Here is a 16,679-nt window from a genome sequence, read left to right on the forward strand (position 1 = left end):
CTAAAAGGATGTTATTTAAATTATTTTGCTTTACTAATATTAGTATGAATAAATAAAAGAACTCTTTTAAAAATTGTGATAAAATGTTCTCAAATTCAAAAGATTTATTAAATATTATAATTTATTAATCTTTTGTCGATAATAAAATATTAGCAATTTTTATTTTAATGTATTGGATTACGTTTTGACAATTATCAACGCAAACACTATTTTTTTTAATATAATTTTATGTGATATTTATTTAAACTATAATGTATAAAATGATCGATATATGCTATATGATAAATAACCATTTACATTTTCTTGATTATATACAAAAATTGAAATATTCTTATGTATTATATATTATCAGCAAATTTCATCATATAATTGATATTGTTACTTCGGTTTTATATGTATCTATTTTTTGGACGAATTTTTCCTGTACAAATGATATGTATGGCACAATATGTAATTAGAATCAACAGATTCAATTCATCAAGATATTTCTATTGGCGTTTATATACAAAATACTTAAAAAAATCTTTAAAATATAACATTCCTAAAGAAGAATATAAAATAGTCATGTATGATATACAGAACACTATATTATATAGATGATTTATATAATTTGGGACAATAGTTTACCTATTCTATATATTAGGATTATATTATAAATAGATTGGATATATCAACTGTTATGCAGTGTTATTATTTTTACAGCATATGTTTATATGTTTATACCACAGCGCCGATTGGAGATCTCAAATCGATATTGAAAAATGACTAGCTATAGCATAAAAAGCTCAAAAAAGATGAATTGTTATAAAAATTGTGAAATATAATCAAGTTTGTATATTCCTTGTATATCTATATATTATTGAATAGGAAATCACATGTATGAATAAGCTGTTTATATACGCATTATTTATATATGTATAAATAAATATATTTGTACTGATTGGTCCTACAATTAAAGAATTTCAATTAAAGAATTATATACTTTTTAAAAACTGATAGAAAAAAATATAAAATTCACAATTTTACTTTATTACATTAATGTTAAAAATCTATTATCTGTATTTCTTCTAAACAATCTTTGTAATCCGTATAAATAATATAAATTACTTCCTGCAATAGTAAGTAATAGATACCTTTTTTGAAAATTGTTTTATGTAATTATTATTATTGCATATGAGCTTTTCTGTAACAAATGGTTGGTTGATTTGGTAAGATGTACGCATATCCTAATATATGAATGGCATAAATTAAGCATTTATTCTTCTTTTTTGTCTTCATCGTCACCGTTTATTGGCTCGTCCAATGGTTTTATTAAATAATGTGTTTGCAATCGCAATTACTGGCGAAAATAATTTCAACTGGCAATCACTGAAACAGTTATTTAAATCATGTTTTAATTAAATATATATTAAATATGCAAAATATTAAATAAATTCTACATAAATATAAAATATCATTAAAAAGATATATATTCTATAATTTAGATATTTACCATACTCCAGTTACAGGTTCGGCTTCGTTTCCACTCACAATAAAAAGTGGAAACAAAATGGAAAAAACACAGCCACTAAAAATAAGATTTTGTTATATTCGTTTTTTTTATAAACATATTTGCAAATATATATAAAATTTATATAAATTCATAAAGTGTTTTATACAGAATTATTGCATATCCATCTGCACATTAATAAATTAAATATAAATACAGTTTGATATCTTTGTAACAATGAAAAATTCAAAAATATAATTTAATAAGTTTTAATATAAGTTAAAATTTGATGTTTATTAAGATTTTAAATCTTTGTAATCATTTTAAATTAAAAAACATCTGTTTTTAAATATTAACAGACCTAATGTTCTCTTGATTAAAAAAAAAAATTGTATACCTTACAATTACGGGCATATATAATACCTTATAAAGTACGAGTTGGGCAGTTGAGTAAGTATCGCTAATGGCATACCAAAGCCTAAAAAGTATGGCCAATTTCCTTCAATAAAAGTCAATCGTCTATGCAACTCCCAACCCATGTTGAACCATTTGTATTCAAAGGCATAGAGAGCATATAAAAGGCACATATGGACAAGGGCAAGAATGTCCCCTAATGGTGGTAGTGGAACTTTGGATACCAACATTCCTTGTCCCAAGAATAACGCTTGAACTAATACGCTAAAAAGCGTGTCAGCTATCAATTTGCTTACACTTGACAGAATTAAAGGTCTTCCCTGTCTGTATCTGTAAGCGCTATCTGCTATGTCCTATATATATATTTGTAAATACATTGTACATATACTGTATTATATAAATTCTAATATTATCCACTACTTTCATAAATAGTTTTCTATATATTGCAAAGAATTCTACCTGAAACCACAAACTGTTAACTATTCTGCTGAGTAAGAATAGTGGCAGTACCCATATTGTACCGAATATAAGAGATAGAAATGGCTCGATCCATGACCATACAGTAAGACCCATGCCAGGAGAATGGCCGAATATAACAGTCAGTAAGTACTTAACAAATGGCAGAAGTCCTAACTCAAATATCCATATACTAGCCCAAAATACTCCACCGTTTAATGTACAGCATTGTAAGGTTCTTCTTAACACCATAGATTTTCTAAAATTGAGTGAATTAATAAATTTTGCTATCAAACTAATTTCTCATATCTATTCTTTGTAAATAATAAGGATACCGTTGCTTATTCTTGGAGGGACTCGGCATAACCAAGTCTTTTTTTTTAAGATCTGCTCTGCTAGGAGATCTCCCAACTAATTTCTCATTAATTTGTTTATCCATGTAAAAAATAACAATGGTACCTTTCAAGCTGTCTATAAATCCTCGACATATTGCATAAATTATTCCCTAAAAGAAATTAATTCTATGTATATTATATAAATTTGAAATATATCCGTATTGCATACTTTGGATTGATTGAATGTTATTAAATGACAATGTTATTAAAAATATGCCTTTTCAAATCTATAATCAATATATTTTTACTTTCCAATATCACATACCTTGATAAATAATAACCAAATAATAAATTGGAGTGTTAAAATTAAGCAAAAGTTTTTGCATTTTCTTGTTAATTTCAAGAAGGCTTGAGTCTAAAAGAATTTTGATTTAAAATTCAGTTACTAGGCCAGTGAAAATTGAATATTAAAAGATCAAATATAAAAATCGAAACATAAATCGAGCACAAAAAGATGGCGATCTAATAAATATTCATTAATAAAAGATAAGGTAAATATGCAATGTAACACTTTCTCCTCCGATTTTCCTGTAATTTTGTACATTTGTGTATTTTCATGTAAAATATATTCTGTGAAGAAAAATATTCGTCGCTCAAGTTCTATTTTTTTTAATTTCAAAGTTTGATATTGTTTTTTTTTTAATATTTAAACTTCAATCCACATAAAAAGAATGAAAAAGATAAATTTTGAATCATAAAATATTCTCTGCTATAATTTAAATTATACAAGAAAATAATTTATACCTTTAATTAATTAAAGCAGAGAATATGATAAATATAGTTATAAATTATCATTAAATTATTATTTTCTAATTTACCGATGTCAAAAAAACTTTAAAAGTAAAATGACAAGAAAAGAATCGGGAGATGATTTTTGTTTCTCGGAATATGTTCTACGTATGAAAATACATAAATTTACAAAATTACAGGAAAGTCGGAGGAGAGAGAGCGTTTTACATGCACATTTTATCAAGGATTTAAAAATTGCTGATTATTTTTGTGGTCTAAAAAAAATGAGCGATTTTTTATCAATATGCACTGATAAATGATATAATTGATCAGCGATATCATACTGTTAAAAGAGATGCCGATCGCTTATGCAACAAAGACCGAGAGCGGTTGAGGGTGCAAGCGAGTCACGCGGCGTGAGGGACGCACATGGTCCACGAGGTTAAAGTCTACTCACTGTCACGCTATCCATTATATTGCGACTATGCTTGGATGTGGCTCAAGCTATGCTCAAAGAATAGTCAAGGGTATATCGGACGGTCATTTTGTGTATGACAAAAATGACGCGGTTTCGTAGGCCGCAATAACGAAGAACGACGATATTTACTTCAAATCGTCGTTACAAGTTTTCTCGGATCGCTATTATGACTATTCGCACATCAAGCACCGACCGTCATGTGAACAACACTGGCAATTCGTGTTGTCCAACGAGTCCCGTTGTTCGGAGCCCCATCCCCCCCTCCTGCCCCGCGAGACCGCCGATTTCCAGGGACGAATCAGCTGAAAAACAAACGTACGGAAGAATCAGCTGATTGGAGGTGGTTCTGAAATTATGAAATATCCAGACCGCATTCTATGCGCGAGAGAGATGTCAATGACATCGTCCGATGTTCAATGAGGAGATTCGTTTTCTAGAAACAAAAAATCAGTCAGCTCCATTAGCTAGAGTCCCTAGAATTCATATTCTTCTTCTGTCAAAATATCGCATGTCGAACATCGGAGGTAGTAATTCTTTCATTAAGCTAATGTTTTATTGTCATGTGATAAATTTTTTGAACATTTTGATTTCAGCAGTGAGCAAATCGTCCAATTATATTTGAAAAATTATCGAAAATGATAAGGATTATCATTTTAAAACTGTATATAATTGGTCAATTTGCTGACGTTTTTCTATTGGTTCCTGCACACAGGAACGTCAATGCTAGGGAGTAATGTATTAACCAATGAGCATTTTATTTTTCCGGAAATAATAGATATATCTATGTGTGCAAGCCAATAACGTATTTCTTTTAGTCTCGTTTTATATACTGGAATTAATCATTTTGTTGACATAATTCGAATTTATTCGATTTTACACGAACCTTATATTTTATATACCTTGTATTTTATCTAGCAATTTCTAACCATTTCGTGATAATCCACGAAAATGTTGTTATGTGCGTAAAAGTAATTTATATTAAGAAATTAAGTCATTCTAATATATTCAAAAAAATCAAATCTTTTTTGTTTTAAATTAAAGGGAAAGCTATAACACGAATATTGAACTTTCTGAATTAGATATTACAGCAACAAATAGAGGCAGTGGAGGAATTGGACATTGGATATATAAATTGATTTTATTCGATGATGTTATCATTTATTTTATTTAAATATATGGATATAATTTCATTGTTGTTTAGATGAATATATTCAAAATAATAATAAAAGTTTGAATTCGATGATTTGGAAATATTCTTTTAAAATAATTTAAGAAGATATAATTAATAAATTACAATTATGTATATAAATTATCAAATTTCTTTATCAATTAATTAAATTAAATGATTAGTATACACAGAGTATTTTTATTATAATATAAGCGTACAAAATAGCGTCTTTCAAACAAAAAAAAATCACTATAATGTTAATTTTGTTCTGTTTTGATATCTATTGTTACTCAAAAATTTTTTAATTCATTTTATTTTATTGCATCAAAATTTATTTATTATTTAAATGTAAAATATTTTAATAAGAAATTTTTTACAATAAATTATAATTTGTGAAATCTTATAATAAGATCATACAAAGTTATATATATTTAATTATATACATATCATTAACTGTAATAAATAAAACTTATTTAAATTAAAATGTAGAAAAAATTCGTTTAAAATATAAGTTAATTCTAATTTATATTATAATTTACAGACTATTAATTCAATATTTTTGTGCATATGAAATATCTTCCTTTAAAATAAATATTTATTGCATGATTTATGTTACTTTTATTCTCATGTACATTTATTACATATAATTTGCAAGTTAACTTGAATAATTACCAATAAAATATTTATGTATTATAATTTATAAATTTTATTATTATTTATATATTAAATATTTTTATGTAATTATTTTATGTATTATTTATGTATTAAATATTTTTATTATTATTTATGTATTAAATTTATAAATTTTTATTATTATTTATGTATTAAATATTTATATATTAATGTTTTTTATTATTTTATTATCTGTATTTAACTCCGATCTTAATCAATAAAATCTTGTAATTTGCATAATTATGTTAACTACATATTTACATTGGGACATATAGTTTCTTTCGTATGTCAAATCTCTATTGCTCTCTGCCTCGATGTTAAATGCGCGCTTTCATAAATGATCATCATCATGACTTCAGAAAGAAATACAGTGTTGCCAATTATTTACGCATGCGCCATTTTGATGTTCTACTTTGATGGCAACGTGGTCGCAACGATGCGGCCTCGGCACAGCTTCGATGTTACCACCTCACAGTATCGCGAAATAACGGACGCACAGTGTTCAAAGGGTCCAGAGTGACAGAAATCTGTGCAATGCGACTCAATATCGTTGCACTGCAATTTTCTGTTATGAAAAAGATTATCTTTTTCTTGTGAAATTTATGCTTTGTTTGTGATAAGTCATAATTTGTATTGCTTTCGTCTCCACGTCACATCTCTATTGATCACCAGAGAATTATTTCGATCGAGGAGGTAATGAAATGATATGTACTGATTTATTTTGGAATATTTCAAGTGGATTGGAATAAGTATTTCGAAATAGTATGCCATAAAAAAATGTATATTTTTCAGTTCATCTTTTAACTATTTAAAATATATAGTTTTGAATTTTTTTGTAATTAAATTCAAAATAATTCTAATATATTTTAATGTGTACACACACACACACACACACACACACACACACACACGCGCGCGCGCGCGCGCGCGCGCACGCACACACACACACACACACACACACACGCACGCACACACACACACGCACAAAACACAATAATATACATTAATATATTTTGTATATACATATATTATTTTATATATATATATATATATATATATAAAAATATATCCTGAAAATGAAAAAATGTGTAAACATTGGAGAATCTCTTGATATCATAAATAATAATAATAATATGAAGATAACGTATTTGAATTTTTTGTTGATATACTAATCACACAGAAGAAATCAGTAGATATGTTTTTATCAGCTTCCGGAAATTTTTACATTAGAACAATGATAATTTTCCTTGTAGAGATATCTATTGTGGAGATAAAAAAGAATGCTTTCTTTGGAGTTTGTATTCGTTAGTCCGAGAAAGTAATTCTAAGAGAAAGTATTCTAAAATTTTTATTTCAGTTGTAAAGGTATTGTATCGTAAAATAATTATTTACCAAAAATTGATGTAATCGATTTAATTGTTTAAATAAATGCTTAATGCATGGTTTAATGCACAAAAAGAATAGTTTTGCTAAAATGTTTAAAAATTTGGCCAGATATAAATTTAAAAAAAGAATTTGTTAGCTATTAAAATTATTATGCAGAACGTTTAAGCATAATGATAATAATACAAAGATTTTTGATATTCCAACTAATTTATATCTTACATAAATATTTTGGTAACAACACATAAATATTTGGACCTGATCTGGTATAATTTTTAGATATTTCAACAAAAATGTTCTTTCCAATTGTATTGAGTAATAATATAAGTTTCTTTTAAACATTTTTCTTGCTATCTATTAGATAGTCTATTTAATCTATTAGATTTATCTTTAGTTGTTTAAGCTATTGATTTACGACATGAAACTTTACAATAATATTTCTTACAATCTTTCTTTGTTTTTTTAACTTAAAATATAATACTTACATAAATATTGAAATTAAAAAAGAGTAATACATCTGTCTTTATATTTTACACTTTAATAACAATTGTGAATTTTACTCTAATCATAAAATAAGTATAGTAAGATATTAATTGTAATAAAGAAAAAGAGAAATTCATATATCAATTCATATATCAATTTAATTTCTTTATTTCAATATTTTATATTTTATAAATGAAGCTATAAAAAACTTATAGAAGTTAAAGACTTAACTTAAAGAAGTTTTTTATTATTCTGTAACTAGTTTTTATATAAAAAATAATAAAACATTAATTATGAAATATATTTCTTATATTACAAAGTAAAATTTATTTGCATTTACATACACATACATACATACCTGCATACATACATGTGTGTGTGTGTGTGTGTGTGTGTGTGTGTGTGTGTGTGTGTGTGTGTGTGTGTGTGTGTGTGTGTGTGTGTGTGTGTGTGTGTGTGTGAGTACAAAATAAATTTTACTTTGTAATATAAAAAATATATTTTGCGATTAATTTTATATATATATATATATATATATAAAAGAATATTTTTTTCTATACAATTTTAAATAACACAATATAAGAGTTTCTTAAATGATATTATAGTTGATCAAAATGACAAGTGTTCGAAAAATCTGTTGTATCGGAGCCGGCTACGTTGGTGGACCTACGTGTAGCGTTATTGCTCTGAAGTGCCCGGAAATTCAAGTAACTGTTATCGATAAGAGCAAGGAGAGGATAGCGCAATGGAATTCGCAGAAATTACCGATATACGAGCCAGGCTTGGATGAAGTAGTGCAAAAATGTCGTGGGAAAAATTTATTTTTCTCTACCGATACCAAAACAGCAATTAAAGAAGCCGATCTGATATTCATTTCGGTGAACACGCCGACGAAAACTTTCGGCAACGGTAAGGGAAGAGCGGCGGACTTAAAATATGTGGAAAGCGCTGCAAGAATGATCGCGGAAGTTGCAACGGGAGATAAGATTGTCGTGGAAAAGAGTACTGTACCAATAAGGGCGGCCGAAAGTATCATGAACATTCTTCGCGCTAATCACAAGCCAGGTGTATCATATCAGGTGAGATTATTCTCTGTTGTAATTGTAATTTAAATGTAAAAACGGTAATCTCTTTATAACCATTATATCATTTATGTAATATATTTTTTTATCTAATAAATTTTTATGGTACTCTCTCTTTGTATTTTTTTTTTTTTTATATTTATCTTTGATATTGATTTAAGTATTTTTACGTTATCACAACATAATATTGCATGGAAAGAAATATTGAATTGCATTTTATGTTTTTATTGCACCCATTGTTGATCGACTATCGAATCACTAGTATTAATCGCATGATTTCATACTTACTTAAATCAACGTCGTTTGTTCAAGATAAGATTTCTTGTTTTATGACACTTGTTGCATAATTATTCTTGATCTTTTGTACAATTACCATTATTATGTATTATTCATCGATTTGTTTATAGCATATTTCTTGATGTTTAATTTTTTGATGATATTTATGTGAATACTAATTATTTTTTTGTTCAGATTCTTTCCAATCCGGAATTTCTGGCTGAAGGAACAGCTATAGAAGATCTTGTAAACGCGGATCGAGTACTGATTGGAGGACAAGACTCGCCAGAAGGACAAGCGGCTATCGAAGAACTTTGCAAAATTTACGAACATTGGATTCCAAGAGAAAATATTTTAACTACTAATATATGGAGTTCAGAACTGTCGAAGCTAGTGAGTAATCACAGATTTCACATTCCTGTTGTAATAACAATGTTAATGAGCACACTTTATCAGATTGTATTGCAAGATACTATTTGTAGATGTGAATAAATTATTTAAATAACTTAAATTTAATACGAAGAAAATTTTAATGCATTGCTATTTTCTCATTTATTTATTAAAACAATATTTCATGACTTATGTATATAATGTCGAATATTATAATGATAATATCATAATTAAATATTATGTATTATATTATGTCATAAAAGGAATAATTTATTATTATGTGTAATTTATTAAAAAATTAATAATAATTAGTTTTAATTTAAAAGTTCAGGATGCTGAAACTTCCGTTCGTAATAGAAAAATCTATAATTTAATTTTGTTAATAACTTGTTATTATAATAACTTGTTATTAATTTTCTTCTAAGCAATTAATATTTCCGTAAATAAATTATAAATATTGAAAATGTGTATTGTAATTTATTAATAAAATTAAATTTGAATAATTCTAAAAAATAAAACAATAGATTGCAGTATTTATTTTATCTCTTTGATTTTAGGCTGCAAATGCTTTCTTGGCACAACGAATATCTAGCATAAATTCCTTATCACCAATATGCGAAGCTACGGGTGCTGATGTATCCGAGGTCGCACGAGCAATCGGACTTGATTCTCGTATCGGTTCCAAGTTCCTTCACGCATCGGTCGGCTTCGGTGGTTCCTGCTTTCAAAAAGATATTCTAAATTTAGTATATATTTGCGAGTGCTTAAATTTGCCTGAGGTGGCGGCGTATTGGCAACAAGTAATTAACATGAACGAATATCAAAAATCACGATTTTCGGCGAAAGTCATAGAGTCCCTCTTTAATACCGTAACGGACAAGAGGATTGCCATACTGGGTTTCGCATTTAAAAAAAATACTGGAGATACACGTGAATCAGCAGCAATTCACGTTGCCAAGACATTGTTGGACGAAGGTGCCGTTCTTCACATTTATGATCCCAAGGTCAGTTCTTTCTCTTTTCCATGCATAGTGAGTTCCACATGTTTTAGACTTCTTTTTAAAGAGAGAGTTTTTTAACAGATTTTTTAACAGATTTCTCTCTCTCTTGATTGCAATTTATTATAAGTCACATTTATTAATTTTTTATATCTTATGTTTCATTTTCAATTTCATTTTAAATTAAATTCAATTTCATTTTAAGTTTTAGAGCTTTATGGAAAAATTAAAATAAAGAAATATTAAAAAAATATAATTATATAACAAAATATCTTTTAATATAATTTGTATTTTTTATATTAAATTTTTTAATTTAAAATTATTTAAAATTAATTTAAAATTATTTTTTAATTAATTAAATTCCGAAGATTTTAGATTTTTAAAAAAATATGTAATTTAAAGACATTCTACATACGAGTACATCAAGCAAATTTATATATGAAATAATATTTATATATGAAATAATATTTTTATATATATAAAAAAATTATGTTTTGTTTCATATATTTTATATCCTCCATATACTTTTTACAATGTTCAACTTTAATTAAACAATAACTTTTACAAAAGAATATTGAAGAATATTTTAATACATTCTGTCAAATAAATACCGAGAATTGTTCATTTTAAAAATCCGCGTAAAAGATATGAAAACAAATTTTTTGCTATAAGTTGATACCAATGTACCTAACTGGCTAGGTTCAGCAGAAAAAGCAGCAAAGCAGTTTTGCTGCTTTTTCTGCTAAACGCAGCCATTGTCACGTAGAGTTTTAGCGCCATTTATCAACTAGTTAGTTTACTACTGTTGGTTTGTGTGTCGATCTCATCTGTGCTCCGCGATTTTTAAAAAGGATATAAAAGAACAAAAACATATCTTTATACATTTCTCCGTACCAAGATATTTCCTCGAACATTGTGTTGCCAACAAAATTTCTTGGGCTGAATCGTTGGAAATATTGGAGATGGTCTACGATGAGTCAGCTTTATCGAAAAGACAAGCATACGAGTGGTACAAAGAATTCAAAGGCCGAGAAGTGGTTGACTTGCCTCGTTCCGATTGATCTTCAACGTCTTCGACTGACGAAAACATCGACGAAGTGAAGGAAATGATGATAGAAAATCGTCATTCAAGCTTAAGAGAGATGACTGAGGATCTGGACAAGTCTCACGAATCTGCTCGCACCACTTTGATGTTTTAAGCATGAGACGCATCGCGGCACGGCTTGTTCCGGAGGAGCTGAATTTTCTTGAAAAAGAGCACCGCAAACAGGTCGCTGAAGATATGCTTGAACGAGCCAATTCAGACTCTACATTCATGAAACGCATTATAACGATCGACGAGACATGGATTTGTGAGTTTGACAAGGATGGAATTTGGAAATGGTTCTTCTATAACAAGCTGAAATCGGAACTATCGGAAAAACTAAATCAAAGTAACTCGAAAATCAAAGTCATGTTGACTGTTTTCTTTGATTATCGTGGTGTTGCCCATTTGGAACTCCATTCGGAAAGACGAACATTCAACAAACAATATTATCTGGGCGTTATGAAGCGTTTGAGAAAGAATATTCGCTGGAAAAGGCCAAATTTATTTGAAGAACAATTCTTGGATTTTGCATCATGATAATGTGCCGTCCTATATAACGACCCTTGTACACAAATTTTTGACCGAAAACTCAACGAAAGTCATCAACTAAGCACCGTATTCGCCAGATATGTCCTCCCATATGATTTTTTCCCCAAACTCAAATTATCACTTTGTGGAGAATGTTTCTTCTCCATTGAAACCATAAAAGAAGAGTTACAGAACGAACTATAGACCATATCGGAAAGTACTTACAAGAAGTGTTTCGACGACTGGATTACTCGTTGGCATAAGTGTGTCGCATCAAATGGAGCCTATTTTGAAGACGACAAAATAAATTTGGATAATTAAACCAATATTTTGTGTTTTATTAATTCTCGGTATTTGTTTGACAGAATATATAATTGCCGAAAACAATGCATTTTTTACATATATCTTTTTAATTTATAGGTTGAAGAAACTCAGATCATTCAAGACTTGACTCATCCAACCGTAACGAATAATCCTGAAAATGTAAAAAGTCGAATTAGTATTTATAAAAATGCTTATAGTGCCACAAAGAATACACACGCGATAGTTTTATGTACGGAATGGGATGAGTTTATCGTAAGTAGGAAAAAAGAATATTTGTATAATAAGTATTGCGATTATATTTAATATTATATTAACATAAGATAATAATAAAAATTAGTTATTATTTCATTGTCCTAATATTTAATTTTTAGGAATTGGATTACACGCAAATTTACGCAGATATGATGAAGCCAGCGTATATTTTCGATGGCAGAAAAATTTTAAATCATGATCGATTACAAAGGATCGGTTTCGTTGTTCAAACTATTGGTAAAAAGCTCATAAGATCCGCAATTTCGAGAGCATGGGGTAGCCAGACGCAAGCTTAAGAAATGGACCAAACTATAAGCAATACTTCCAATTTGATAAAAAAGTATCAATGATTATCGCAAGAATTTTGTTGAATTAATCGAAACATTTGATCGAAACATTAGTATGTATGTAAGATGTTCAATTTTACTATTTTAACGAATAGATACGTTTATCTCCTAATAGACGTATCGATACAGACTGTGCATCGTAATGCAGATTTGATTACATATAATGTATATTTTTATTTTGATATATATATATATATATATATATATATATATCATATCCTATAATTGAAGTATGGATTTAAAAGAAGATAGGAAGTTACTGAATAGGTAAAATATTTTCTCAGAAATATACTCTGCTAATTAAAAAGAAATTGCAAAAACGTGTTATATGCTTTTAATTTATTTATAACTTAAGTTGTTTAAAATTAATTTTTTTTTGAAAAGTGAGACGTTAGATCTGTCTATGATGCCTTACTTCAATTTGAAATCTTGCATTATATAATCATCTTAGAATATATGAAAGGAAGTAAATATATTTTTTGTCTCATAAATTATAATTTTTAATTTTATTATCAATGTTAATATTATTATGTTATCAATTTGGCAATCGATAAATTTTAAAATACCTTCCCAAATGAGTTATTTTAAATAACTGAAAGCGCATTATGGCAAGTCATTTGCCTAATGCAAAAATAATTGGTGGAAATGAGACAATATTGAAAACCCATGAAAGATAATTATATTGTATAAATAGAGTAGAGCTGAGAATTAATTGCATTTTTGAAATCAATTTTCGTAGTTAGCGATCACTGTTCTCTTTTTGTTACTGATATTTTAGCAATGAGTTTTATGATATGAGTAATTAATTGTAAGACTCATAATGTTTTTATCGCAAATAGAATCTTAGTATTTGTTTAAGATACAAATTTATCTTAATATTATTTTAATTATTATATGTATTTAATTATATTTTAAGAATACTATCATAGTTATTATTTGCTTTCTTTTGTCGGTATGTTTCAATATCTGCATATTAGAAATACTTGTAATAAATAAAAAGAATGATGAATAATAATATATTAATTATGTCAAATTTTCTTTAAAATTAGCAGATCAATAAAAATGTGAAATCGTCAATTTGAAATCATGTGTTGCCATGCTGCAAATACGCGAAAAACAGAAGAACCCTATAGTTTATAAAATTGCGGGATTTATACATTGTATCTTACAAGTCATAGACTTTCACTGTTAGTTCTTCTGACAAATAAATGAATCTGTTCTGTAGTTTTTGCTGAATCGTTACATTTCTGATGTTACTTATCGCGCCATGATAGTTGTAATCTAATTTCAACAAATTATAATTTTTTTAAATTATCTTTTTGTAAATATATCTAAAAAATAGTAGTTTATTTTTCTGATGTGTATTATATAATTAATATATGTAAAATTTTGCATAAAATCTCAAATTCGATCGATTTCCCATCCACTTATTTCATTATTTATGATACAAATAATATCATTAAAGTTTTTGTTCAGATTTTTGTTAAGGTTTTTCTTTGATATTTATAAAATATATCATTTAAAGTTATTTTAAACTAATATTTAAAATTATTCCAAATTAAAAATTTATAAAAAGACTTGGCTGTATTTGTTGTATCTCTTTAAAGATAAAGTGTCAGTTATCAAAATCAATTTAAAAATTGTAACTAATTTTCAGCTCTGAAATAGTTTATCTTTATATGGCTTAAAAGAAAACATTAAATTTACTAAATTCTTCTTATCTATTTAAATATACTATCAACTTTAATAGAGTTAATTATTAAATAAAAAAGTATGTATCATATCGCAGTAAGATGATGCATCTAAAATTAATTCTGATAGCATATCTTTATTCTCTTTATACTCGTTTTATTTTTATTACAATTATTTTAATAGATAAATTTAATGCATTTTTAAGTTTAGTATATAGAAAAAAAAATATATTCCATATACATTATTACTGCGATATATTTACGTATAAATAATACAAATGATCAAGATATTTACTTTAATTATTTTAGTAAATTAAACTTTTATCTGCTATTATATTCATGTTAAGTATGTATTCTTTTGTGTACACTTACGCATTAATATTTTGTCTTAAATTTTAGTTATTTGATATATTATAGATTCTTTATTTTCAATTAATATGTTAAATCTATTATTTCTGTGTACTTCTATTATATGAGATTATTGACATAAAAACATATACATTTTAATTAAATTTGTAATGCTTAACGTAGTGCTTAAATATTAGTTTATACACATTTGTGCGTATGTCAATATTAAATTTACGCTAAAAACTTGAGACAGGTAACTTTATTATAAAAATATTTTGAATAAAACTTAAAAAGAATTTACATTTATGTTAATTTATTAAATTTATTTACAGTATTGTATATTAGTTAAAATAATGTTTTCTCTAGAATTAGGTGCATTATAGTATTTTAATATTACTTACGTTATTTACAATAAGTGTCGTAATAATGATATTATATATTATTCGAAGTTGAAGAATTATTTTATGATTCAGAAGATACAATAATTAGCAAGAAGTATTATTTTTTTAAATCGTTCTAATTTATCCTATATTTACGTTTATACATATGTAAATTATATCTAATTGTGTAGTACACATACTACGCAAGTAACTTGTAAGTACGTATCATAAATTTATAAATAAATGTTTATAGAAAACTTATTTATAATTGATATTCTTGTATATATTCTCGTATTTGTTTTGCTAAATAGATATGCTATAAAATGCTATTTGCTATAAAATAATAAGAAAATGATATTCAAATTTTATTTCACAAAAAATAAAAAATATTTTCTTGAACATACATTTGTAATTTATATTTTATATTTTTAAAAAAATAATTAAAAACAATAAAAGCTATGCTGTAAAATAAAAGATATTCAAAGATTTCATTTTATAACATGAATTAAAATAATATTTATTTAAATTGCAATAAACTATTATTCAAATTATTTTACATTTTAAATTGCGAAATTTTGATGCTAATGGAAAGTACTACAAAAGAGGCGCATGCGCAAATTCTTTAACAGTAGTGTATCCATTTTTCGTAAATCCCTGTTAATACCGCATATAAACATAACAGAATAACAATTACAAGATCTTATATTTATAAAATATATTAAAAAATATAAAATAAATTTAAATAATTTTGATATTAAAATAGAATATTAATTCTAGCGTAGAAGTAAATTTTTTGCATTTTGAAAATTATAATAATACAACATGATAATATTACTATATTTTTCATATTTTCAACAAAAATTATGATTTTAATATATTCTTTCTCTTTTCTTTATCTTTTTAATTTTTTAATGCAGATAGCTTGATGGATATATTTATTTTATATTTTTTCTTTATTTTTTTTATTTTTCTTATAAAATATAAATATATAAGAAATGTTTTTATCTAGATTCCTAATTATTTTGATTTTTTCATTATTTTAGTTTACAAAAATACATCGTGTATGAAAAAACAACAAAAGCTGCAAATACTCCGATTCCATTTTTTTTTTTCGGAGCATGCTATACTATTCGGAGTAGTGTCAATTTAAACAAGTATACATAGAGGCAGAAAATGTTTGTTTAAATTTTATTCGCTTAAATTTAATTCAATAAAAATTGATTTAAATTTGTTACATTTTAGCTTCTAATCGGAGCATTACTAATTCACAAATGTATACAAAGGCAGAAAATATTTGCTTAAATTATAT

At 26.4% G+C, this 16,679-nt stretch overlaps 2 protein-coding genes across 5 annotated transcripts; one reads left to right on the forward strand and one right to left on the reverse strand.

Moving 5' to 3' along the window:
* Positions 1–209: 209 nt before the first annotated feature.
* On the reverse strand, positions 210–4,283 carry tank (EI24 domain-containing protein tank). Of its 3 annotated transcripts, XR_016139438.1 has the most exons (8): positions 3,941–4,283; positions 3,020–3,109; positions 2,695–2,864; positions 2,363–2,618; positions 1,913–2,256; positions 1,493–1,567; positions 1,134–1,368; positions 210–946 (listed from the first exon to the last, which is right to left on the reverse strand). XR_016139438.1 is itself a non-coding variant. In XM_089077782.1 (7 exons), exons 1-7 carry the CDS (start codon positions 3,953–3,955, stop codon positions 1,281–1,283), a joined length of 1,038 nt encoding a protein of 345 aa, XP_088933908.1. In that variant the 5' UTR covers positions 3,956–4,283; the 3' UTR covers positions 210–1,280. The 3 variants fall into 3 exon arrangements, 2 of the variants coding, with proteins under 2 accessions (XP_088933908.1, XP_011636918.1); XM_089077782.1 differs by having other exon boundaries at positions 210–1,368; XM_011638616.3 differs by lacking the exon at positions 3,020–3,109 and having other exon boundaries at positions 210–1,368; positions 3,941–4,277.
* Positions 4,284–6,208: 1,925 nt separating this feature from the next.
* On the forward strand, positions 6,209–15,631 carry sgl (UDP-glucose 6-dehydrogenase sgl). Of its 2 annotated transcripts, XM_089077855.1 has the most exons (7): positions 6,209–6,494; positions 7,055–7,166; positions 8,273–8,746; positions 9,221–9,418; positions 9,973–10,419; positions 12,449–12,604; positions 12,724–15,631. In XM_089077855.1, the coding sequence occupies exons 3-7, from the start codon at positions 8,282–8,284 to the stop codon at positions 12,898–12,900; spliced, it is 1,443 nt and encodes a 480-aa protein (XP_088933981.1). In that variant the 5' UTR covers positions 6,209–6,494; positions 7,055–7,166; positions 8,273–8,281; the 3' UTR covers positions 12,901–15,631. The 2 variants fall into 2 exon arrangements, with proteins under 2 accessions (XP_088933981.1, XP_088933980.1); XM_089077854.1 differs by lacking the exon at positions 7,055–7,166.
* The last annotated feature ends 1,048 nt before the right edge of the window (positions 15,632–16,679 follow it).

This window comes from Pogonomyrmex barbatus, unplaced genomic scaffold (genome assembly GCF_055798465.1).
Source record: "Pogonomyrmex barbatus isolate J1 unplaced genomic scaffold, ASM5579846v1 scaffold20, whole genome shotgun sequence".
NCBI lineage: Eukaryota > Metazoa > Arthropoda > Insecta > Hymenoptera > Formicidae > Pogonomyrmex > Pogonomyrmex barbatus.

Bases quoted from the DNA above. Each gene is read 5' to 3' on its own strand.
- tank (XM_089077782.1), bottom strand. The intron at 2,257-2,362 runs GTAGAATTCTTT...ATATATATATAG, and splicing joins TTAACAGTTTGTGGTTTCAG to GACATAGCAGATAGCGCTTA. The intron at 1,568-1,912 runs GTATTATATATG...TCTTATTTTTAG, and splicing joins CCCAACTCGTACTTTATAAG to TGGCTGTGTTTTTTCCATTT.
- sgl (XM_089077855.1), top strand. From the start codon at position 8,282: ATGACAAGTGTTCGAAAAATCTGTTGTATCGGAGCCGGCTACGTTGGT. The intron at 9,419-9,972 runs GTGAGTAATCAC...CTTTGATTTTAG, and splicing joins GTTCAGAACTGTCGAAGCTA to GCTGCAAATGCTTTCTTGGC. The intron at 10,420-12,448 runs GTCAGTTCTTTC...TTTAATTTATAG, and splicing joins TTCACATTTATGATCCCAAG to GTTGAAGAAACTCAGATCAT.